Source organism: Nematostella vectensis, chromosome 3 (assembly GCF_932526225.1).
Source record: "Nematostella vectensis chromosome 3, jaNemVect1.1, whole genome shotgun sequence".
In the NCBI taxonomy this organism is placed as follows: Eukaryota; Metazoa; Cnidaria; class Anthozoa; order Actiniaria; family Edwardsiidae; genus Nematostella; species Nematostella vectensis.
This window is the reverse complement of record NC_064036.1, coordinates 18,336,977-18,362,531: the sequence shown is the minus strand read 5'-3', so window position 1 is coordinate 18,362,531 and position 25,555 is coordinate 18,336,977. Positions and strand designations below refer to the sequence as shown.

Sequence of the window (25,555 nt, the reverse complement as noted above, 5' to 3'; positions counted from 1 at the left end):
AAAATAAAAAAAAACGATAAATAAATAAAAGTTTCTGAATCTGTTTCTCAGGTAGCTTGAGTCCCAAGCCGTTTTTCTTTCACCATGAAGTTAATACCTGTCCAGTTTTACAAGACGAAACAATAAATTGCTTATAATCAGGCTCATTTTCGGGATACCTGTTTGTGCATTGACAGTTCTTTTGGGTACCCTGTGGGTAAGGGGTGCATGTCCGCTCCTGTTCCAAACCAAAACAAGATGGCGTCCTTGGACGACAAGTCTGTTTTCGAGACGCCAATCCAGGCCTTACCGCCTGAAATAATTGCAGAACTAGGCATGTTACTGAATCCCCATCTACCCTGCAAGGATGTCCGAACGTTAGCTGGAAAAATGGGTTATTCATACACAAAAGTCTTGAATTTTGAAAGAAGACTATGCCCTACCGGGGCGCTTCTTCAAGATTGGATGACTGAAAGTGACAAGGAAGGTAGGGCACGAACTGTGTCCATCTTGGTACAAATGTTGGCCGAGATGAGGAGAGATGATGCAGTAGCCCTGTTAAAGCCTTATATTTATACTGGTAAGATCTCAGACCTTCAACAGAGATGATCAAAATCAAAATAAAAGTAAGCTTAACTTAATAAATTAAGCAAGTAACTTACAGTAGTATACCGTATAGCGAGCATTTTGTGTGAGGGTGACCGTTTGATCGTTGTTCAGACGGGACAAATCATTTCATGATAAATCGAAAGAAATGTGTAAAACGTACGTACGAGATGGTAGCCGTATTACTTGACAAGAGGAAAGTTATCAAATCCGATAGTCACAAGTTAATGAGATTTACTATTCTTATGAATGTGTGTTTACATGGGCCCTTTCACTTCAAAAGCTTAATCTTTAATTGTGCTAATTTCTGATAGTAATAAAAAAAGTACTATTCAATGTTAAATCATGCATACTTATTATATAATATACATGGCAAAATTACTCGATTCTGATTGGATGAGAGCAGTGCATTTTTCAGGTAATTTGGTGGAGAAAAAAGGTAATTTAGTGCAAAAAAAAAAGGTATTTCTCTGCAGTATTACTGGACGCTGATTTGCTTACAAGCAATTGAAAAAAATATGAACCAATCAATTCATAGGAAAGTAGATGTTGCTTTTTGATGTTTTCTGACAGCAAAACCAAAATGGCTGCAAGATTTCAAAAAGTGTCAGAAAACACTATCCAAGAGCTAAAAGATGGGTCCAAAAACAAAAATTCAATGAAAAGTACTGTGTTTTGGCTCTCAGTCTATCAACAGTGGACCACAGTTAATTGTTTTGAAAGAAGAATGGATACTATCCCACCGAAAGAATTGAACAGTCTTCTCTAGCGGTTTTACGTGGAAGTAGACAAAAAAAAATGGCAAGGATTACGAACCGGAAAGCCTGAAAGTTAGCTGGGGACCTTGGACAGAAACCTTAAAGACAAGAGGTATCTCCACTCCATCATTAAAGACAGGGAGTTTGCCTCCTTGAAGGCTAAGATAGGACGGCTGTGGCGAGCACCCCAACAAAGCAAAACCTGTAACAACGGAGGAAGAGGAAGAGTTATGGGAGGAGGGAAAACAAGGAAGAAAAGACCCTGAATCACTAGTACAGTTTGGTGGCTACTTACCCAGCACTTAGGGTTGAGGGGTCTCCAAGAGCATTAGCCATGAAAATGGTTGATTTCTCTTTTTCTAGAGCGGACAATGGCATTGAGTATAGAGTTTGCAGAAGGTCCGACGAAAACAAGACAAGGGGGACTTAACCAGAAGACCAGAGATTTCAAGCCAAGAATGCAATTGGATGCAGTTGGAGGAAGTAGATGTCCATTCTCAAAGCATATGTCGAGCGAAGACGGGTTGGTCTCCACCAAGAAGGGGCATTTTACAGTAAAACACAACATTACACCAGATGACAGAATTTGTTTCAAGGCACAGTCAATGGGGGAGAACTAAATAAACTCCATGATGAGGAAGATTATTCAAGGAACCAGCCTTGAGACAGGAGGTAAGAAGTTCAAGAAACCACAGTGCTCGCAAAACTGTCGTGAGTCAACTGAAAAATGTAAACATCGAGCAGGCGGCAATTGTGAAGGTCACAGGTCATAGAAATATCCAGTCGCTAGATGATTACGAGGAAGCAAATGAGCAAGAACAGTGTGAGCTTTCTATGGCTATTTCCAAGAGAGATTACAGCTGGTCACAAAGAAGCAGTTTCAGCTACACCTTCAAAGTCCACCCCATTGTGAAATACCACTACAGCTGCCTTCTTCTTCAGCCAATTCAGGTGCATTTTCAATGAACCAAGCACAGAACTTATGATGAACACTTTCAATAACTGCAGTGTGGCATTTATCCTCAAGAACAAAACGTCTCCTGAGACAGCTATTTGTGCTCCGAAACGACGTTATATTATCGAGTGACTCCAAGTAAACCAACTCAATAACTTTCTAAACTTGTTATTTGTTGTTATATACAATAAACCGTAATAATTGCCTTATTGTATCATCAAAAGGCATGTTCAAAACAACAATATATCTTTTTATGCATGTAACTGCATAACAATATGTAACCAGCTTTAATTGTCTATAGTAAGGTATCTCGATATTCTTTGTCAAAATAAACACATATATATTCCAAATGTTTCCTTCTGTATTCTACTGAACACAGGGGAGGAGTGCGCAGGGTGTGGATGCACCCCCCTTGGCGGCCAAAAATTGGGTCATTTCTTTTAATAGAATTTGCAAATACTATAATCATATGACTGCGCACCCCCCCCCCCCCTCAGCCAATCCTGGGTTTGCACCTGTATCTCACTGATTTCCTTTTGTCCTCAGAGACACCTTCCACTTCAAAAAAAATTACTTCAAGCTCAAGCAGTGAAGGTGTGTCTACCAACCTTGTAAGCAAGGTGTGCCGAAGTGCTGTACACTTACAAGTTTATTCCTAAGTTTATTCCTAACAAAGGCATTGATTCTAACAAAATAATGATTATGTACAATGTACGTTGACAGTTAAAGATTGAATCCAGTTAAAACCAATGATAAAGTGAGAAACATTCTACTGATTGAAATCTTCACTAATTGTCACATCAGAGCATGGCAAAATCCTCCTGTTAGGTCACATCAGAGCATGGCAAAATCCTCCTGTTTATGAAGTTCATTTCAATAAGAGCATTGTAACCAAATTAGCACCAATTGCAAGGTATTTTTTTTAGCTTTAAATATATATTTCTCATGTATTACATAAATCTTAGTGACTTTGCTTTCAATGTTGTGCAGTTTATCGTGGCTGAATAATTTCAACTCTTTTACCAATTGTTTGTAACACATTTTTTTGCATTATTTATAGAAATAGTGGAAACTAAAGCAGCTGTTGAAATGGACTTTGAAACCAACAGCAACATCCCCTACGATGCCCCGCCTGAAGGTAAAATGTTTAAGATCTTTTCTAAGCATTTCTATGACATCTTTCCTTACACATTTCTTTGCTTTAGTTGCTTTAGTGTCAAATGTCCAAAACACCATTGCGTCCTCCATGAGTCCAAATGGCTACACCACTGAAACAAGGCAGGGTATGTACTGTACTGTGTGTAAAGAGGTGTATTTAGGATTTCTAGAAGAAGCAACATACTTCCAAGAAGTTTTAGGTTTTAATCCCACACTTTTTTATCTAACTTATCCACCCGGATCCCCCTATCTGCCCCACAGAGGAAGTTATCATGGTCTTAGCAACTGAGCTAAGTTGTGTGAACTATAGGGGAAGTGCATGAATGGTTAAAACATAAACATCCTTCCTTAGCCATGTAACCTGTTATACTTGTGAAATAATTTTACATTACAGCTGTTGGCCGCCATCCTGCTTCATACAGCCAGAGTGGTGGGATGACAAGGAGTCGGACTTCTCAAGAGGGTAAGCTACCCATTCAGCCCCCTCAAGGAGGGTAGGGAGAAAGCCTAGATGGATACTGTGACATTGCATATCAGGTGTGGCCATGTAGCTTGCTAAGATCTGAACTTTTCAAATTCATAGAAATAGTCACACAAGCTGGTCCTATCCCCTAGGGTGCAACATTTGCCCAAGTGCTACAACTTAGGGCTACAACTTAGGGCTACTTCTTAGTGCTACAACTTAGGGCTACAACTTAGGGCTACACCTTAGACAGGGCTTCTGGAATTATGCGCTTCCGCACAAGCGCATAATTCTATTAATTAATTTGGCTTTTTCCGCATAATCCGCGTAATCCACAACTTTCCGCGTAATCCCACGTAATTTGGCTAAATTTTGAAAGAAAAAACATTTAATTGCATAGCTAATTTGTTCTTTTAGGGTTCTTACCTCTATTTCTCGTAAAAAAAGAGATATATTCTTCGTAAGAGTGCGATATTTCGAACTGAATTTCGAAAACAAATAAAATGACTAGGCGTTCTTTGCTAAACCGCGAAGGCCTAGAACTAATAATAAAATACCTTTTTTTAATAGGCTGGTGGCTAGGAGCCAATGAAAACTTGCCCAAGATATTTTCACGCAAAAAAAAAATAACCTTTTCAAGTTATTTCATGCTTTCCTTCGGTACAAAATGTAGTTTGGGCGTAACAGTTGTTATTCCGTGTAATTTTTTTTTCGCGCAATTCCAGAAGCCCTGCAATAGACATGTGTGGTGGCTGTCAATTTTACATTATCTATTATGTATTTTTATTTTTCAATTTGTTTTTCCATTAACAAATAAATAGAGGACTAAAGCTAGATTTACAAAGTGTCTCATTGCAATGCTTATTTTTTTTTAATTTTAGATAGTCCAAGATCAGATCAACCAGGTAAACAGTCGTACATGTAGCATGTTGTACAATATATAATAAAATGATAATAGTCATAATACAAAAAATAATAACAATGTATATTATAAAAATGACAATGACAATGGCAGTGATAATAATAGTGATGAGAAGAGGATCACTGTACAGTTAGCATTTAAAACATGACTTATAGTACCTTAGTTTAAATGAAGCTTGGTATACAGTAATGTGTAATACTTTTCCCTGTGTACTTGTTCACCAGCTGTCTCAGATAAAGTAGCTTTGGTAATTGGCAACCAGAATTATGAGTGCAAAAAGTTACAAGGTCTACTCCACCCACTTGATGATGCTGCAGCAGTCGCCAAGGCTTTATGGGACCTAGGCTTCAAGGTAACGTGTCCTTTACACCAGTTATTTACATGATACACTTAATTAAAAAAAGCTATGAACTGTGAGGACTAATGCGAAGACTTTTCCGTTTTGGGAGGTAACCCATGAAACAGTCATGAATGTTTATCTGGGCACAAGCATTCCATTTCTTGTTTTCATGAGCGCTATTTTGACCTGCAAGCATTCCACCCAAGTGTGAGCATTCAAAGCTGTAGAACTGGATCAATGCTGAGCTTTCTTATGGTCTTTATATAACTGGAGAGATGGATCAATGCTGAGCTTTCTTATGGTCTTTATATAACTGGAGAGATGGATCAATGCTGAGCTTTCTTATGGTCTTTATATAACTGGAGAGATGGATCAATGCTGAGCTTTCTTATGGTCTTTATATAACTGGAGAGATGGATCAATGCTGAGCTTTCTTATGGTCTTTATATTTCTGGAGAGATGGATCAATGCTGAGCTTTCTTATGGTCTTTATATTTCTGGAGAGATGGATCAATGCTGAGCTTTCTTATGGTCTTTATATTTCTGGAGAGATGGATCAATGCTGAGCTTTCTTATGGTCTTTATATAACTGGAGAGATGGATCAATGCTGAGCTTTCTTATGGTCTTTATATTGCTGTAGAACTGGATCAATGCTGAGTTTTTTTATGGTCTTTATATAACTGGAGAGATGGATCATTGCTGAGCTTTATTATGGTCTTTATATAACTGGAGAGATGGATCATTGCTGAGCTTCCTTTTGGTCTTTATATAACTGGAGAGATGGATCAATGCTGAGCTTTCTTATAGTCTTTATATTACTGTAGAACTGGATCAATGCTGAGTTTTCTTATGGTCTTTATATAACTGTAGAACTGGATCATTGCTGGTGTTTACTTGTGGTCTTTATATAACTGCTATTAATATTTACCTACATACATTTTTTTAAATATATGAACTTGAGGAACTTCAATGCCAAAATAGTAATAATGTCAATGTTAACAGGTGGTTTCATTAGTAAACCTGACGCTGAGTGAGATGAGAATTGCTGTGTTGTCATTTTGTAAACTTCTGGGTAAGTGGACACATAAGCACCCTTTCAACCCTCAGGGGTAGCATCTTTGGTAGGCCTCTCTTAATTTTAGAAAACGGGAATGGATTGGAATAGCTTTGGGGGTTAATTTTACTGTGGTAGCAAAGTCCTTTGTTAATGGGGAAGGAATACATTGCTACATGAGCCCCTAGTAGCCTTTTCTGGTGCTTTATGGGCAAAGCAGTCGCCTGCAGAGAAGGCTACCTCTGGGCAGATCCATACAAAAGGATTGGGGGGAGGCACGTTACACACTCACAGAAAAAGCTTATTCTCTTTTCAGAGCATTTCTTTTTTTTTTCATAAGCTCATGAGTTGCAACCCATACTTCCCTCCCGTAAATCTACTAGGGCACCATTTAGTTACACACCTAATACACTAGTATTAAATGAACTTACCCTTGTCCCACAGCGCCATTTAATAACACACGTAATTGACTAGTATTTAATGAAGTGTCCCGTGTCTCTATAGTAAGGGTGTGTCGTGTATTAGGGTATAAACTTAAATAAACTTCTTTGTTTCTAAGGTAATGGTGTGTATGCTGTTCTGTACTATGCTGGACATGGTTATGAGGATGGAGGCGAAAACTTCCTCCTCCCTGTTGATGCTAACCTTGAATATAACAGAGAAGACAGCTACTGTGCCCAGGAGATCCTCGAGACAATGCAGACCTGCAAGACGTTGTTAAACTTGTTGATCATTGACTCCTGTCGAATACGGTATGCAAGCAACAATCCATGACAATAATAGCTGAGACTATTTGCCTTTGAAAAAGGCAACCCCCCCTCCCCCCTAATCAATGTTGGCTGGGATGCAAGTGCTTTGGTGGGGGGGGGGGGATATTTTGAAGAGATGGTATTGTCTGTTGATCTAAGAGTTCCTTTTTTAAAAAGGGGTGGGGATATTAATAGGGGGTCTCAGCATTTTTGTCACAGATTATAGCTACATATTGAGTACTTTTAACTAGTATATTGAGTGCCGTAAGCTAGTATATTGAGTACCCTCAATATACTAGCTTACAGTACTCAATATACTGGCTTACGGTACTCGATATACTTGCTTACCGTACTCGATATACTAGCTTAGCGCACTCGGTATACTAGCTTACCGCACTCGATATACTAGCTTGCCGCACTCGATATACTAGCTTGCCGCACTCGATATACTAGCTTGCCGCACTCGATATACTAGCTTGCCGCACTCGATATACTAGCTTGCCGCACTCGATATACTAGCTTGCCGCACTCGATATACTAGCTTGCCGCACCCGATATACTAGCTTGCCGCACCCGATATACTAGCTTGCCGCACCCGATATACTAGCTTGCCGCACCCGATATACTAGCTTGCCGCACCCGATATACTAGCTTGCCGCACCCGATATACTAGCTTGCCGCACCCGATATACTAGCTTGCCGCACCCGATATACTAGCTTGCCGCACCCGATATACTAGCTTGCCGCACCCGATATACTAGCTTGCCGCACCCGATATACTAGCTTGCCGCACCCGATATACTAGCTTGCCGCACCCGATATACTAGCTTGCCGCACCCGATATACTAGCTTGCCGCACTCGATATACTAGCTTGCCGCACTCGATATACTAGCTTGCCGCACTCGATATACTAGCTTGCCGCACTCGATATACTAGCATGCCGCACTCGATATACTAGCATGCCGCACTCGATATACTAGCATGCCGCACTCGATATACCAGCTTAGGGTACTCGATATACCAGCTTAGGGTACTCGATATACCAGCTTAGGGTTCTCGATATACCAGCTTAGGGTACCCTAAGCTAGTATACCGAGCACCCTAAGCTAGTATACCGAGCACCCTAAGCTAGTATGCCGCACTCGATATACTAGCTTAGGGTGCTCGATATACTAGCTTAGGGTGCTCGATATACTAGCTTAGGGTGCTCGATATACTAGCTTAGGGTGCTCGATATACTAGCTTAGGGTGCTCGATATACTAGCTTAGGGTGCTCGATATACTAGCTTAGGGTGCTCGATATACTAGCTTAGGGTGCTCGATATACTAGCTTAGGGTGCTCGATATACTAGCTTAGGGTGCTCGATATACTAGCTTAGGGTGCTCGATATACTAGCTTAGGGTGCTCGGTATACTAGCTTAGGGTGCTCGGTATACTAGCTTAGGGTGCTCGGTATACTAGCTTAGGGTGCTCGGTATACTAGCTTAGGGTGCTCGGTATACTAGCTTAGGGTGCTCGGTATACTAGCTTAGGGTGCTCGGTATACTAGCTTAGGGTGCTCGGTATACTAGCTTAGGGTGCTCGGTATACTAGCTTAGGGTGCTCGGTATACTAGCTTAGGGTGCTCGGTATACTAGCTTAGGGTGCTCGGTATACTAGCTTAGGGTGCTCGGTATACTAGCTTAGGGTGCTCGGTATACTAGCTTAGGGTGCTCGGTATACTAGCTTAGGGTGCTCGGTATACTAGCTTAGGGTGCTCGGTATACTAGCTTAGGGTGCTCGGTATACTAGCTTAGGGTGCTCGGTATACTAGCTTAGGGTGCTCGGTATACTAGCTTAGGGTGCTCGGTATACTAGCTTAGGGTGCTCGGTATACTAGCTTAGGGTGCTCGGTATACTAGCTTAGGGTGCTCGGTATACTAGCTTAGGGTGCTCGGTATACTAGCTTAGGGTACCCTAAGCTGGTATATCGAGAACCCTAAGCTGGTATATTGAGAACCCTAAGCTGGTATATCGAGTACCCTAAGCTGGTATATCGAGTACCCTAAGCTGGTATATCGAGTACCCTAAGCTGGTATATCGAGAACCCTAAGCTGGTATATTGAGAACCCTAAGCTGGTATATCGAGTACCCTAAGCTGGTATATCGAGTACCCTAAGCTGGTATATCGAGAACCCTAAGCTGGTATATTGAGAACCCTAAGCTGGTATATTGAGAACCCTAAGCTGGTATATTGAGTACCCTAAGCTAGTATATTGAGTACCCTAAGCTAGTATATTGAGTACCCTAAGCTAGTATATTGAGTACCGTAAGCTAGTATATTGAGTACCGTAAGCTAGTATATTGAGTACCGTAAGCTAGTATATTGAGTACCGTAAGCTAGTATATTGAGTACCCTAAGCTAGTATATTGAGTACCCTAAGCTAGTATATTGAGTACCGTAAGCTAGTATATTGAGTACCGTAAGCTAGTATATTGAGAACCGTAAGCTAGTATATTGAGAACCGTAAGCTAGTATATTGAGAACCGTAAGCAGGTATATTGAGTACCGTAAGCAGGTATATTGAGTACCGTAAGCAGGTATATTGAGTACCGTAAGCAGGTATATTGAGTACCGTAAGCAGGTATATTGAGTACCGCAAGCAGGTATATTGAGTACCGCAAGCAGGTATATTGAGTACCGTAAGCAGGTATATTGAGTACCGTAAGCAGGTATATTGAGTACCGTAAGCAGGTATATTGAGTACCGTAAGCAGGTATATTGAGTACCGTAAGCTAGTATTTTGAGTACCGTAAGCTAGTATTTTGAGTACCGTAAGCTAGTATTTTGAGTACCGTAAGCTAGTATTTTGAGTACCTTAAGCTAGTATATTGCAATATCAAGTAAAGCAAGCTAGTATATCTTTGATGTTTATAGAATTATGGTGTAGTAATTACACAGCAGAAATGACTATCTAAGTGCAAATGGTTGGAGTAACTAAGTTTCATTTACTATATTAATAATGAATAAATTGTGTTTTTGCAGGTTGCCTGAAACAGATAACCGGCCATTGTACGTTAACAGGTTGCCTCTTGGTAATAACATCTTCGCATATTCATGGTAAGTGAATTAGTTGTGAGACCCGCCACCAGATCTATTACCTGGAGGTATCCACCTAAGTCTTCTACAATATGACCAATAATAGTTGGAAATCAGATGAAGAAATAATTGAATGTGTATACACCACGAACCCAGAAGGGCCGAAAAGAGGTGGAGAACCCCAATCTATGGACGGCAAATCACACCACCATTTTTTCCCTCGGTAAATTCAAATGAGTAACTGCAGAGATTTTGAGTATTCTGAGTACTCCCGCCAGGATTTTCAAAATTTTAGAACATATTTTGCTCTCTCCATTGTTGTGAGAAGGCGTGATTGGAGCCCATCAAGTCTAGGCCAATTAAAACAGTTCAAGGCTTTTGATTGACGGAAGCCATAAATGTATTCTGGAATTCTTGAGCGTGAATTGACAGATTACACAAAATCACAGTAAAATCTATTATCATGATATAGTATGGGATTATTATTAGTATATTTGTATAATAGTATACTATTTAGTAAGACTGGATGACTTTAATTACTGTCGACATCCCCTTTAACTTACCTCCTTTCGCTCTCTCAACTTCGCCTTCTTTGATATGATCAAAAACGGTATTAATTAATTTTTATTCATTTTAAAAAAATAACGATGTACTAACAGTATAGGGCTTTCAAATAAAACATTAACTTATCTATCTATCTATTGTTTTCAAACCATAGCTGCACACAGCAAGGAGCGTACGAGGAGCCGAACCAGAGCAACGGCCTATACGCGTACCATCTCCTGCGACACATCAAACGCGACGTGCGCATCGAACATCTATTGATGGATGTCGCCAAAGGTAGCCCACTCGCCATGGTGAACACGGTGCCAGGCTTGTAGCACGCAGAGGCGGATCTTTTCGCTGAAGGGGGGTTTGGCTCAGTGACAAAGGGGGGAGGGGGGTAATTATTTTTCGTTACATATTCCTTCTTGGAAGGCCAAACGGGGGTTGGGGTTAAACCCATTTAACCCTTCCCTAGACCCGCTACAGGCACGAGAGCGAGGCGTAAAAAGAGGCGCATAGTAGCAGAGATCATCCTTGTCAAAAAATTTTTATATGTTTCCTAAACCGACCTCTATATTAAAGAATTAGATGATATCACAAACAGATTGTCGATCACCCACTCCCTTTGTTATTGTTTATCGCTGAAACTACAACGGTTTATTCGCAAAGAAACTTCAAAATAACAATCTACAAATGAAGTCTGATATTTCATTGAAAATATCTTGGTAACCTGCTTGAATAAGCCGATGGAATTTAATTCTTTGTGTGGCTCGGCATTGAACGGGAGCATTAAATAGTGGTATGACTGGCCTTCTTTAACATTCCGTTATTACAGAGACATCGCCGCGCCATTGACAATGCATCAGATAGAAATAGCTTATTCATACCTTTTCGAGACAAAATATTGTGTTTAAAGCGGTTTACAGTCATACCACAACCATTTCGTCCACAAATTGAGTCAACTCGTCCACAAGTAGAGTCAACTCGTCCACAAGTAGAGTCAACTCGTCCACACATAGTTTTCACAAAAATGAAGCCTCATAACATAAGTGTTTCATATAAAAACGTCTAACTGTGAAAAAGAGAGTTTTTTTTTTTTAACTTCATATGCACATTTATTCGGGACACCAATTCGACATAAAACATTGCATTAAAACGAACCATTACAAACCCCTACGTAACTAGCACCGAGTTAATCCCTGGAATACGTAGATTAAGGATTGTATAGACACACTGCTTTAAATATTTTGAAATATTTTTCGCGTTTTCCGTTAAAGATCATCGGAGATTGTTAGGTAATCGACCGGAAGTAAACTGGTGACAATGCGGCTTTAAGCTAACTAAAAAATTGCATAAGGGGTTATGGGTTACTTTATCCGGATAGAAATTCTAGTGGTGAAGGTTTAGGGGTACCCTGACAAAATCCCCCCGTTGAGGTGGGGGGAGGGGTGGATCTACTTATTGTAGTGCCAATCATGTGACTTATCTTCCGCTGTAGATGTTGTCTTTCGTGCAAATAATCGCTTCATAATTCAGCGGCCATGCCACGAGAGTGACGCGGTTATCGACTGTCGCCTGACGGATCGCATCCAACCAAACACACAACCTGACGAGTACAGGGAGCGCGTAGACTTGTGGGTCAAGGCACACAGTAAGTCTACCCTAGCGATGGCGAGTTGCGCTTAGAAATCATAAGACCTTTTCAGTAGCAAACACGTGTCAAAATAAACAAATAATTAGCTGCCAAAAAATAATAACTTTCTTTCTATGAAAACAAGCCATTTTCGACAGAAACTTTCTGGCTGTTTGGTAAGCGTTTGATAATTTTCGCGTTTTCTGCTTACTAAAAGTCATGTGATTTCTTAAAGTTGCCTATTAGCAGATGAAACTAGTACTTGTTCTGAATTGTTATGAACGTATTTTGGAAATAAAAGGTTTCCGTTGATAGAACTGTTTCCCTGGATAAATAGTTTCCACAAGTGAAAATAATAGAAACTGGAGATTTCGCTCGGTAAACGGGTTGACAGTTATTTCAAACATTTGAGCTCTAAAGGTGTTCGCGTCTACACACGATGAGAAAGAGTGAACTTAGAGTCCAACTGGGTGGCAAAATGGTGATTGAAAAAGGTGTTAATCTGTTCTCCATTACGAGATTAGGAAGGAAAAGACTGTCATTCCTTTTGTTGGTTACAGACCTTCCCAAGCCCCTGCGAATACTCTATAGACCAGACCTCGTCATCGACCTGCATCTCGAAGAGATCTTTGCAAATGTCATGGACATCAGGATGTGCGCACACAACCAGACTGATGAAACATTTCAAGAGTTCTTTATGGAGTTCACCGTGCCAACCGTAAGTACAATAGGCCTTCCCCTGACGAGAACCTCGCTAGAGTCACCCCATTAAGCTCATCATGTCAACCGTAAGTACAATAGGCCTTCCCCTGACGAGACCTCGCTAGAGTCACCCCATTAAGCTCATCATGTCAACCGTAAGTACAATAGGCCTTCCCCTGACGAGACCTCGCTAGAGTCACCCCATTAAGCTCATCATGTCAACCGTAAGTACAATAGGCCTTCCCCTGACGAGACCTCGCTAGAGTCACCCCATTAAGCTCATCATGTCAACCGTAAGTACAATTGGCCTTCCCCTGACGAGAACCTCACTAGAGTCACCCCATTAAGCTCATCATGTCAACCGTAAGTACAATTGGCCTTCCCCTGACGAGACCTCGCTAGAGTCACCCCATTAAGCTCATCATGTCAACCGTAAGTACAATAGGCCTTCCCCTGACGAGACCTCGCTAGAGTCACCCCATTAAGCTCATCATGTCAACCGTAAGTACAATAGGCCTTCCCCTGACGAGACCTCGCTAGAGTCACCCCATTAAGCTCATCATGTCAACCGTAAGTACAATTGGCCTTCCCCTGACGAGACCTCGCTAGAGTCACCCCATTAAGGTGGCGCGCCGAGGTTGTTTTGGCTAAACAGCTTATATACTAAGTTCCCTACAGAAGACACGTTTTCGGCGCGATTTTCGTAAATTTTTCAGATTTTATTAATGCATCTATGCTTTATCAGATTCCGCAAGATTCACTCTTCTTGGAAATCAAATTATTTTTTTGTCATGCAAGTTAAATGAAAGCAATATTTTTATATTAATATATTAATATATTAATATATTTTCTAAATCTATAGTAACACCTAACAATACACCAACTTGAAGCACACGAATTTTTGGTTTAAAACTGACCTGTCAAACTTCGCGATTGATGAATCTTTATTTCACGCCAAAATTGTCCTCGCAATATTTGAAAAAATAAATGCACTCTTGCCTACAAGGATCAATCCCCGAATTTACGCCCCCTGCTAAGTCCAAACCCTAAGGCAACTTGTGTGAGAGGGGTAAGAGGACCAGTTTTGCACAAGAATAAATTTCAGATAGTCAATTCGAGGGTATTTTTGTTAAGATAATTTAAAAACTAAAGAATTTTTCCTTTTCAACATTTTAGCGCAACCCGCTCATCTTCCAAACTATTACCCGACTCTATTGGTGAAATAGGCCTTACCGAAAGTACTTGCTTGATGTAGTTGTATGTCGAACCTGCGTTTATGAGAAATTAGAATCAAAAGTTGAGTGTCTGAACGCGCTTCAAACGAAGCCCACGCTAGTGTCACACATGGTAATCTACGATAGCTGCCTTGTTTGTTTCACATGTGACAAAGTTGCACGAGCGGAACTGAGATCCCGGGTTGTGCATTTCGTACAGATATCTCTATCTCTATCTGTCCAGCGTAGAGCCGCACGCTTTACCACAGGGGATTACCAAAGAACAAGTAGCGTTACCCAAATGATTAATGTGTTAGGCTGGCAGTCACATCGAAGAATAGTTATAATAATAATAATAATAATAATAATAATGAGATTAATTCAACCTTTCGCAGTATAGACTGGATTACAGGTTAGTCAGAGATACAAGTAAGCAATACAATAAAGTACAATTAATCAAATGTAATTAGCATATTTAACAGTAACGAACTCGTTGAAACGACTCGTATTAGTAGGCCTCTGATAAGATTTAGATTTAGATCTGAGATTATAACCTGGATCATGCGTAATGCGACGCCCTTTAATGATAGCAAAAAGAGAATTCTCTGGTTTGATTCTGGAAACGAATCGCTGGCATGCGATATTTCTTCGCTCGTGCAACGTTGGAAGCTTTGCAAGCGTGAGTGAGCCCTCATAACTACTACCTGGGAAAGCGATCTTGAGCGCACGCCTCTGAACTTTCTCTAGGGCGTCAGACAAATAATTTGGAAGGTTCGCAAAGGCTTCAGACGCATATTCAATGACCGATCTGATAAGTGACCGGTAGACTGTTATCAGCTCTATGACATCCAGGCCGCATTTCTTAAGTACTCTTAGAGCATAAAGCCTTTTGTTAGCCTTCTTAATTATGAAGTCGCAGTGGGCAACCCATGTCAAGTCACATGATATGAGAACGCCAAGCAGCTTGAACGACTGCACCCGATCGATGGTATTGCCGCCTACGGCCATGGGCTGCCAACTGCAACTATCATAGTTTAAGAAGCTAACGGACATTTCTTTGCACTTTGATGGATTAAGGCGCATGTTATTCTTTAGGGCATATGCTTGAATGTCGTTAACAATGTGTCCTAGGAGGGATGTTGAGTTCCTAGGTACCACCTCAAGAACAGTCTCCCGAAATTGGGGAACAGTTCTCCCGAAATTGGGGAACAGTGACCACTATTGTATATTAATACGACAAGGACCTCGCAGAAAGCCACCTAAGAAAACCATCGAGCGCCTCGATATGCGTGATAGCCGAATAAGGGAGTTTGGGAGATGGCTAACTGCTCACTCGTGGGATGAATTCTTCCTCATGACCTCGTGTAAGGAGAAATTCGAGCTCTTCCACAGTACTCTGACGGAAGCATTCAATAAGTACTTTCCTATCAATATTATCCACGCATCTCCCTCGGATAAACCCTGGATTACACACGCTATTTCTAAAAGGCAACGAGCCTTCTCCAGGGGTGGCAAGGGCTCACCAGCCTTCCACTTGTGGCGTAATAAGGTTCAGCGGCTAATTAAATCTTGTAAGCGCACCTTCTATGAGAGAAAGGTTGAGGCCCTCAAAGAGTCTAACATCAGTCGTTGGTGGAAGGAGGTTAAAGCTTTATCTGGTGGCTCCTGTCGTAACGGAAAGTGGTACGATCAGCTCCTTGTCACAAGTGATTCCGACCCTCTCGAGTCTCTGTGTAACAGGATGAATTCCTTCTTTGTCGGGCTGACCTATGACCTCCCCCCTCTAACTACTCGCGATGTGGCATCCTTTCAAGTCGATGAAGTCCCTGCTAGGTTACTTGCCACCATCCCGGAGGTTGAGCGAGCCCTATCTGCCAACAAGATCAAAAAAGAACCCGGTCCCGATGGAATTCCCAATACCATCCTGAAGACCTTCTCCTTCGAACTTGCTCCGGTCATATGCGAACTTTACAACAGCTCGCTAACTGATGGCTTCTTCCCATCTCCTCTAAAGTCTGCTATCGCACGTCCTCTCCCTAAGTCCAAGCATGCCAAGACCGTGGAAAACGATGTGAGACTTATCTACCTAACGCCACAAGTCGCCAAGATCATGGAAGGACTAACACTTTCGAGAATGCTCCCCGCTGTCTTAGATAAAATAGATAGTAAGCAGTTTGCAGTTGCGTCTAAGTCTACCGAACAGGCTATTGTCTATATTCTACACCTTATGCTTGAGGCCCTTGATCTCGGCAATTGCTCGGTTAGACTCTTTTTCGCGGATTTCAGAAAAGCATTCGATTTAATTGACCATCACATCTTACTAGATAAGTTAAGATCACTTGATGTTGAAACGGCACTTTTGCGCTGGGTTGCAGCCTTTCTACAAGGGCGTTCGCAGTCTGTTTGCCTCGATGGTAAAACAAATCCAAACAAAACAAAAAAAAAAAAATCCTCCTCGCAACTACTTAACGGGGGGATCCCCCAGGGTACCAGGCTTCTTCCCCAACAGTTAGTGACCTCGCACTTTTTTATAAGATAAACTCCGGCCTTGTCAAAATTGATTTTCCGCCTGATGTTTCACCTAAGCCTGCCGTCTACTTCACAAGAACTATTGCCTGTAATAGCTACCAATTTTCACTCCTCCCAGCTAAAATTAACGCTTTCCAGTTCTCCTTCTACTCACGCACTATCCCCGTCTGGAATTCTTTACCACAGGCAGGCAGTTTTTCCCTGTCTACCATCTGCAGCCAACTTTGTAGAGGCCTTATCTAGTGAGCTAATCCGATGATGGGCTTTCATCGTGTTTTTCGTTTGTTTGCATCGCAAGTTATTCGCATCGCAAGTATTTTCATTGTATTATCATTGTTTTTGTACTTGTTGTCGTCCGTTATCGTTCTCACGCGCCAGCCTCCGCTGACCGCCAATTGCCGGATTAGCTCGCTAGTGGCAATTAAGTTATTTAAAGATTAAAGATTGGGGTTTTCAAGCCCCACACCTACCCCCGCTATCCAGCATCTCTCTCTCTAAAAATAAATTCTTTAGTTTTCAAATGATCTTAATAAAAATACTCTCGAATTGGCCATCTGCAATTTATTCTTGTGCAACACTGGTCCTCTTGCCCCTCTCACACAAGTTGTCTAAGGGTGTGGACTTAGCAGGGGGCGTAAATTCGGGGATGGATCTTTGTAGGCAAGAGTGCATTTATTTTTTCAAAGATAGCGAGGACAATTTTGGCGTAAAATCAAGATTCATCAATCGCGAAGTTTGACAGGTCAGTTTTAAGCCAAAAATTCGTGTGCTTCAAGCTGGAGTATTGTCAGGTGTTACTGAAAAAAATTCATCGCGGAGATTTCGATATTTTTATTTTAATATAAAAATATTGCTTCCATTTACCTCATGAAAAAAAATAATTTGATTTCAAACAAGTGTGAATCTTGCGGGATCTGACAAAGCATAGATGTATTAATAAAATCTGAAAAATTCACGAAAACCAAGCCGAAAATGAGTCTAATATAGGGAACTTAGTAAAAGCTGTTTAGCCAAAACAACCTCGGCGCGCCACCTTAAGCTCATCATGTCAACCGTAAGGCCGCCTTACCCTTTTTGTTAGTTAGTAACTGACTTTTTTCTTTGAATGTAGCCGGCAGTAGTTGAGGAAATCTCGTTATCCGGAGTTGACGTCTTTCCAAGAAACACACTTCATCAGATCGTCAGGGTTTGGAATCTACAGAAGTTGCAGGTAGCGTGGCATCTCTCGCAAATTTGAGAACTCATTTTTCAATTTCATTCCTAAATATATTTTTCTGTGTGGGAGATAATCTGGTAAAATTCTTAGAACGGCTGCGAGGGACACTATTAAGAATTTTCCTCTTTTTCACCAACACCACAACAACAGCCGTCACTGTCGGTTTTTTATGATCATTATAATCATCATAACATCACAAGTTTACACATCCTGCCCATTATCACACGTTCTTACTCACCCTCTTGCGCCCACAGGACACGCTTAAGGGGGAGCTGGAAGTGCTCTACAAGGTGCGAGAAGACAAAAAGTCCTTCAAGCTTCCAGTCGATTTGGGCTGCCCTCTAATCTCCTCCGTGTTTACAGAATGGGATTGGTGGGTTACCTGTGGAAAATTGCCCCCCACAAAGACGACGATGGTGTAATTCCGAGCAGGACTCGCTTAGAACCATGCGGCGTACAAGGAATCCGTACAAGAAATCCGTACAAGGAATCCTTACAAGGAATCCATACAAGGGATCCATCCAATGAACCAAAGCAAGTCAGCCTTTACCACCCGGGAAACGCAAATAGCATGATGTAAAAATAGGTGACAGCAAAATAGCTAGAGGAACGATAACAAAAAAAGGAAAACAGGGACTGAACTTTGTTCTAGTTTTCTGATGGTAACAACAGCTTTGCCATTTAGATGAGGTGACCACCACCTTTGTAGAGTCCAGGGGCCGGTTTCTATAAAGCAGGTTAACACTAACTCAGTGATAAATCTTGACTTTTGATTCGATAAAAAGGGCTTTTATCCCTGGTTAGGGTTAACCTGCTTTCTAGGAACCCGGCCCAGGCTGTTACCACCCTTTGAACAGTCCAGGCTGTTACCACCCTTTGTACAGTCCAGGCTGTTACCACCCATAGTAGAGTCCAGGCTGTTACCACCCTTTGTACAGTCCAGGCTGTTACCACCCTTTGTAGAGTCCAGGCTGTTACCACCCTTTGAACAGTCGAGGCTGTTACCACCCTTAGTAGAGTCCAGGCTGTTACCACCCTTTGTAGAGTCCAGGCTGTTACCACCCTTCGTACCGTCCAGGCTGTTACCACCCTTTGTAGAGTCCAGGCTGTTACCACCCTTTGTACAGTCCAGGCTGTTACCACCCTTAGTAGAGTCCAGGCTGTTACCACCCTATGTACAGTCCAGGCTGTTACCACCCTTTGTACAGTCCAGGCTGTTACCACCCTTAGTAGAGTCCAGGCTGTTACCACCCTTTGTACAGTCCAGGCTGTTACCACCCTTAGTAGAGTCCAGGCTGTTACCACCCTTTGTAGAGTCCAGGCTGTTACCACCCTTTGTACAGTCCAGGCTGTTACCACCCTTTGTAGTCCAGGCTGTTACCACCCTTTGTACAGTCCAGGCTGTTACCACCATTTGTACAGTCCAGGCTGTTACCACCCTATGTACAGTCCAGGCTGTTACAACACTGTAGAGTCCAGGCTGTTACCACCCTTTGTAGTCCAGGCTGTTACCACCCTTTGTAGAGTCCAGGCTGTTACTACCCTTTGTAGAGTCCAAGCTGTTACCACCCTTTGCACAGCCAGGCTGCTACCACCCTTTGTAGAGTTCAGGCTGTTTCTAATTATATGTCTGCTTCACAATGTTCTTGGGTGTATTATCTCGGTATTAATAGTCGGTGTTGATAAGATGAACTGATAAAATTTAGCATAGTTTGTGCATAAAGAATTGCTCGTATTTAGCACCGTTTGATGGATGTTGAGCTCAGCTCTCGCTGGATTTTGGTGTTGGCAATGCATCGATAAATTCTTGGCATTGATTTTAATGATAGTGATGATTATGGAGATGGTGTGGATGACAATGGTGGAAGTGGCGTTGATGATGATTATGGTGACTATGGTGTAAGTGCTGCTGATGATGTTTACATCATATATGTGACTTATATTAAGTCCCGTTTTAATATATGACCCGATGTATAACAACCTGACTTTTTTGAAACCATATCATGGCAAAGATGATGATGGTGGTGTTGATAATAATAAAGTTTTTGTTTTCTATTGATAATCCGGAAATGATGTTTACATCATATATGTGACTAATATTAAGTCCCGTTTTAATATATGACCCGATCTTAAGAGTGACCCAGTCATCGCTCTGTGAATATAATTATATAGTAGCTTAACAAATGAAATAAAATTATGCTTAATTGTTGTTATTTGCTCATTGCCCTGCTTGTTGACATGAGCGAAGTTTTTTCAAGGTGGCGATAATTAAAATAACATTGGCGGAGTAGGGTTTCGACTCACTTGGAAAGCCGAGCTGTAATATGACATACCCAAAACGTATTTTTTCCCTTAATATTTTCAGCTGAATTTATAGATCAACTATTCATCTTGAATTGGCCAAGTTGAAATATCCAATTTGGTGCTTTTTTTTTTTCGATTAAATCTCGCCATTTTCAAGTTGTGTCGAGTTGTAGTGAGTTTTCATCACTTGAGGAAACCATTCCACTCCCCGGAAAGAAGTGGGCCAATCACGGCTAACATCATTTTATGGGATTCCCTACCAGCCAATCAGGTTTCTTTTCTGTCAAATGATTTGACAGTTAGCTGTCATCGTGCGCCTAAAAAATGTTAACAAATTTGCGAAGGTATTGGAAGTTTTGCTACAAAATGAGAATGTATCTACTTGTTTTTTGTCTTTTTTTCGAAAAGTGCCGATGCCATAGCAGTGTTTGGGGTACCAATCGTCTACAGACATCGACAAATGTACGATTTTTTTGATATACAATTATGCGAGTGTAGTAGATTACACTCTCGTTTCGCAAACAATCTACCCACAAGTTCACCATTTCGCCGTTTTAACACCATCGAACAATAAACCAAGAAGCTTAAAAGGCGTAAAAGACCTATTAGAGAAAATTAAATTAGCGGCGGACAGCAATCCGAAAGAATTCTGGAATCTAGTTAAGACAATCAGATCCCACTGCTCATTGCAAGATCAAGACAAATTTTAAACTAGAAAAATATTTATCAGAAGCTAGTGTTAGACGCCGACAATCTATGACTAGATTGCGTGTCTCGGCACACAAACTAGCAATTGAAACAGGCCGCTATAAAAATTTAGCTTATGAATTAAGGATTTGTGAAAAATGTGAAAAAAGTAAGGTTGGGGATGAGTACCATACCTTAATGGAATGCGACTATGTCAATAATATACGTCAAGTATTTTTAATGATCAATAACTCTTTCTATAACTGTTAAGGCCAAAAGACCTTTTTTGTATATTATGAGCTTAACAGATGACTCCATTACGAGCCTAGTCCTGAAATTTTGTGATGATGTAATTAAATATTATGAATAGAGGATAGGCATATAAGCCAACCTACTTTGAAAATTATCCTAATATACCTGTATTGGTATTTATTGGAATAAAGTTATTTATTATTATTATTATTATTGTTGTTGTTGTTGTTGTCGTTGTTGTTGTTGTTGTTGTTGTTGTTGTTGTTGTTGTTGTTGTTGTTGTTGTTGTTGTTGTTGTTGTTGTTGTTGTTGTTGTTGTTGTTGTTGTTGTTGTTGTTGTTGTTATTATTATTATTATTATTATTATTATTATTATTATTATTATTATTATTATTATTATTATTATTTAGCCAATTTATTCATTAACTCTGAAAATTATATAATTTGCTTATCGCCCGGAAAAGTATCCCGAAAACTCTCCCGGTACCCTGACGGGCCCGGATATTACAGGTCTGGACTACCCCCAGAAATGACAGTTGAACGTAGGCTATTACCAATAATCCTCTCCGCTTTTTTCAGAAAAAGGCGTAGTGTTAACGTGGTCCTGAAAGGAAGCATCATTCTCGTTTGCCTCGCCGAGTCCCGGTCCCCATCAAAATCCAGTTCACAAATTTAACTTCTTAGAAACATCCCGAGGGTAATTTTAAGAGAAGTTCCTATGTGTCAAGATAGTTTGTTACCTTTTTAGTATTAATGAAGGAATGGTATCCGTTTATTTTTCATATTTATTATTTTTCGGAACTCAAGCTGAAGAATATATTGATAAGTCTTGTGGCGGGAACCCGAGTGGGACAAGAAAGCGTTTCTTTTACCGCTTAACCTGGCTGTCTCCTATGCAGTACTAGCTTGATGACATTCCAGCCAACGAGACGAGTGGATGAGATAAGATAAGAGACCTCCACCAAGCAAAGGCTCTATCGCTTATCCTACTGACTGAGATTTGTGGAGCTTCGTGTCAGACTTGGATCGTAAAATGTTTATAAGGTCATGTCATCACTAAAAGACAAGAACAGGAAAAATGTGTCAACGCTTTTGCGGGTACGAAAATGTACGCCTTCCTACCGCCGATGGCTTATCTTTTCTCACACAACTCGGTCCGTATCGCGGCATTATATCAAGGCAGTACAGTACGATAACCAGTTCCGTAGCAGTCCTAGTTCCGTATCACTCAGCATTTGTTTTTATCTTTTTGCCTCGAATATTGTAGATTTGAACAACAAAAACAAACTATCGGCGCAGGTACATGCTCGAGGATCCAGCGTACTTTGCGGGCGCTTTGCGGGACCTTTGGGAGCGCCCGCAAAGTACGCTGGATCCTCGAGCATGTACCTGCGTCGATAGTTTGTTTTTGGTTTGACTGCAAAAAAAAAAAGCCGCGAAAAGGATTGATTTGTTTATCCTGTTCTCAATTAATCCTTTCATTCCAAATAATGTCAAATCGTAACGGTTAATTTTTATTATGTGGGCCGCTGATTTCAGTCATCCGGCTGAATAAATAACTTCATTTTAAAGACAACCTCCTGGATATTATTTAGCGCTCAATAAAATATAATTCTGTATTAAAGTAATTACTGAAATTGTGATTGATATATCAATATGCTAGGATAATAAAACGGCCAAGATTAACCATAGTTAAATCATTAGCTGGCTAACTTACAAAGGGTCGAGCACAAAAACAGACGCAGGGCCCTCTCCTTTCCCCCCTGCCCTGCGTCCGTTTTTGCGCTCGCCCCCAGGAACCGTGCGGCTTAGAATACAATATGGCGCCCGATCATCGAACGGAGAGGGTTTTCCGCGATTATAACACCGAGTACCGCCTGCAAGCAGGCTAGGATTTTTATTGCAGAACTCCTAAAAGACACGACAACGCATTGGCGGCCGTAGCATTCACATTTTGTTCTTGTAAATAAAAACGGCTTTTTAGTTGAGCTCCCGTGCACGAAAATTAACAAAATAAATCACACAATTCTAGGTGTCACCAGGGGCTCATAAGTATTATGAGCCCCTGGTGTCACGGCGTTTCCTAGGATCAGGCTATTTTTAGACGCACGGATAAGCCAATCAGATAACAGGGCGGAAAAATCGACTTTGTCTCAAGGAATCCACACAACATGGGGGGCGAGAATGGGGAAAACGACGCTTGCTTTTCAAAGTCTTCCTACATCGTCATATGCCTACTAATTTCTGAAACCTTTTAGCCACAGAGAAAGAAACTTTTTCTTGCTAGCCTTGGACTATTTATTTTTCCATAAGTGGACTCAAACTTTGTTACGAGGACATTTTTTCTTGCTCTTCCAAAAAATAAGTGATCATTTGTATCGATCTTAAAATTCTCAAAAATTCGATATTATCATTCATTAAGTTTAAAATACTGCTAACTAACTAACTAACTAGCAATAGTGTAAGAAGTAACATACGAAAGTTTATGTCTTGTTTTTGTTTAAACAAGCTCTTCAAAGCTAAAACTGTGTTTGTATCAACACCCATGACCTGTCCTGTACTCTCTGTCCTGATCTGGTAAGAAATTGTAAGAAATATCCATGTAAAAGTATACTAACATAAAAGGCAACCTCAATATGGATATTTTTGTCTTTTTGTAAATTCTATTTCCATTTAATTAAAAAAAATTACTTGTTATTTATGATCTGTTATGAATATTTTGTTCAAATTTGACTTTCCAAAAAAAGAGAGAATAGAGAGGATTTGTATTTTAGTGACTATCCACTGAAGTCGTTTCTAATGTGACCTCTTGGCTGACCAGAAAATATAATACTTTTTATAATCATTACAAAAAAGGCAAGGAAGGTATAAAAGCATGCATATAATGTAAGACTTGCCACCATTATAGTAATGCACTTTTAGTCCTTGTTAAATCTCTCAGAAAAGCTCTTGTGGGGAAGATTATGCTGCCACTCAAACAGTCTGCTATTTCCCTGTAATAATAACAGTCTGTCATTTCGCTGTAATAGATAATTATATGTAATGAAAAGGAAAACATCCTTAAGTTTTTCTTTAAATGATAATATCTGCTACATTCATGAATGTGTTTTACTACTCAAAAAGCTTTATTGATGACTTTTGTTTACTGTAAAATAACTTAGTTGACACAACTCCTTATTATAATTATCATTTTTTAGTTAATTATTTTTTGAAGTTGTTTATATTAGCTGCAAACATGCTACTCTTACTATTAAATATTAACTGCAGGCATTGGCCTGCCAAAATATAGTATATTAAAAAAGACCTCTAAAGGGTGTCAACCTATTTCTTTTAAAGTCTGTATTTGTCTCTAACTGTTGACACAGTCCACAAGATCCAGCAGGATAGAAGTTTTCAAGTGGTTTTCTTTCTGGGCTGGCCCATTTAGTTTACGTTCATTAAGAATCTGACATTTTTTGGTGCAAGGCCAGATTTTTCTCTTCACAGACTGAAGCAGGGCACCAACAAATCAAAGCTTGTAAATCCTGGTTATCAAAGTCATAGTATGAAATATGTCCAAGCTATTGACTTATTTGCCTTGATTCTCAACATCTTATCAAACCAGGAAATAATAGCCACAAACTGGGTATTTTGAAGCTAAGGCAAGGGAGTTGGTAGCTATATAGGGTGAATATGTTCACCTAATGTTGTTATGGGAGGGCTTTGCAGAACTCTTGGTCAAATGTTATTTGACCCATTCAAACCAAAATGGAATGTTAGAACAGCTATTATTTTCAGGCATGTGCACTAAAAATGGACTCCGGAGTGCTACCACTGACACGAAATGAATGGACTGATGAAATAATCATCATAATCATCACACAATTAGCACAATGATAAAGAACCATTAACAGCAAACTAAAGGAAACCAAGGATCACAATTCATAAAAGATACCATGTCTATATACACAATAAAAAAGGTCACGTCAGTCTGAGAAGAAATCTTATGATATTTGATAAGGGGTCCAAGCACCAGGAGTCCATTTCCCCAAGTGATCCACAATATTTCAAGAGCCTGAAACTGTTTGAGTGACATTTTTATACATACCCAAATCATATCCAGCTACGGGCCTGTCTTACAATATGAATTTGTTAGCGACACACGAAAAAAAGCCCATTGACGATTGTTGGTTTGTTAACCTGCTGCATTGCGAAGTTAAAACCATTTTTATACATTAATTTTGAGCATATTTTTTACGGAACTATAACCGCTGCTACGGAGCTACTAGTGCAAACAGAGAAAAACATAAATCGATAAAATTTTTAAATGTGTTGTCTTTTCTGTGGTATTATATGCATAAGCAAATTTGTAGTCGTCTTGGGTCATCCGCAAAAAAAGATAGAGCGATTTTAATATGAATGATACG

The 25,555-nt window shown here is 40.4% G+C and overlaps 1 protein-coding gene across 1 annotated transcript; it reads left to right on the top strand.

Moving 5' to 3' along the window:
* The first annotated feature begins 184 nt into the window (after positions 1-184).
* LOC116616245 (mucosa-associated lymphoid tissue lymphoma translocation protein 1) lies at positions 185-20,115 on the top strand. The gene is made up of 15 exons (XM_048724687.1): positions 185-559; positions 2,845-2,892; positions 3,359-3,436; positions 3,504-3,581; positions 3,851-3,919; positions 4,801-4,824; positions 5,066-5,193; positions 6,185-6,254; positions 6,796-6,988; positions 10,013-10,087; positions 10,785-10,906; positions 12,111-12,263; positions 12,806-12,963; positions 17,802-17,900; positions 18,161-20,115. Exons 1-15 carry the CDS (start codon positions 208-210, stop codon positions 18,326-18,328), a joined length of 1,815 nt encoding a protein of 604 aa, XP_048580644.1. The 5' UTR covers positions 185-207; the 3' UTR covers positions 18,329-20,115.
* Positions 20,116-25,555: the final 5,440 nt, after the last annotated feature.

Bases quoted from the DNA above. Each gene is read 5' to 3' on its own strand.
- LOC116616245 (XM_048724687.1), top strand. From the start codon at position 208: ATGTCCGCTCCTGTTCCAAACCAAAACAAGATGGCGTCCTTGGACGAC. The intron at 4,825-5,065 runs GTAAACAGTCGT...CTTGTTCACCAG, and splicing joins TCCAAGATCAGATCAACCAG to CTGTCTCAGATAAAGTAGCT. The intron at 6,255-6,795 runs GTAAGTGGACAC...TTTGTTTCTAAG, and splicing joins GTCATTTTGTAAACTTCTGG to GTAATGGTGTGTATGCTGTT.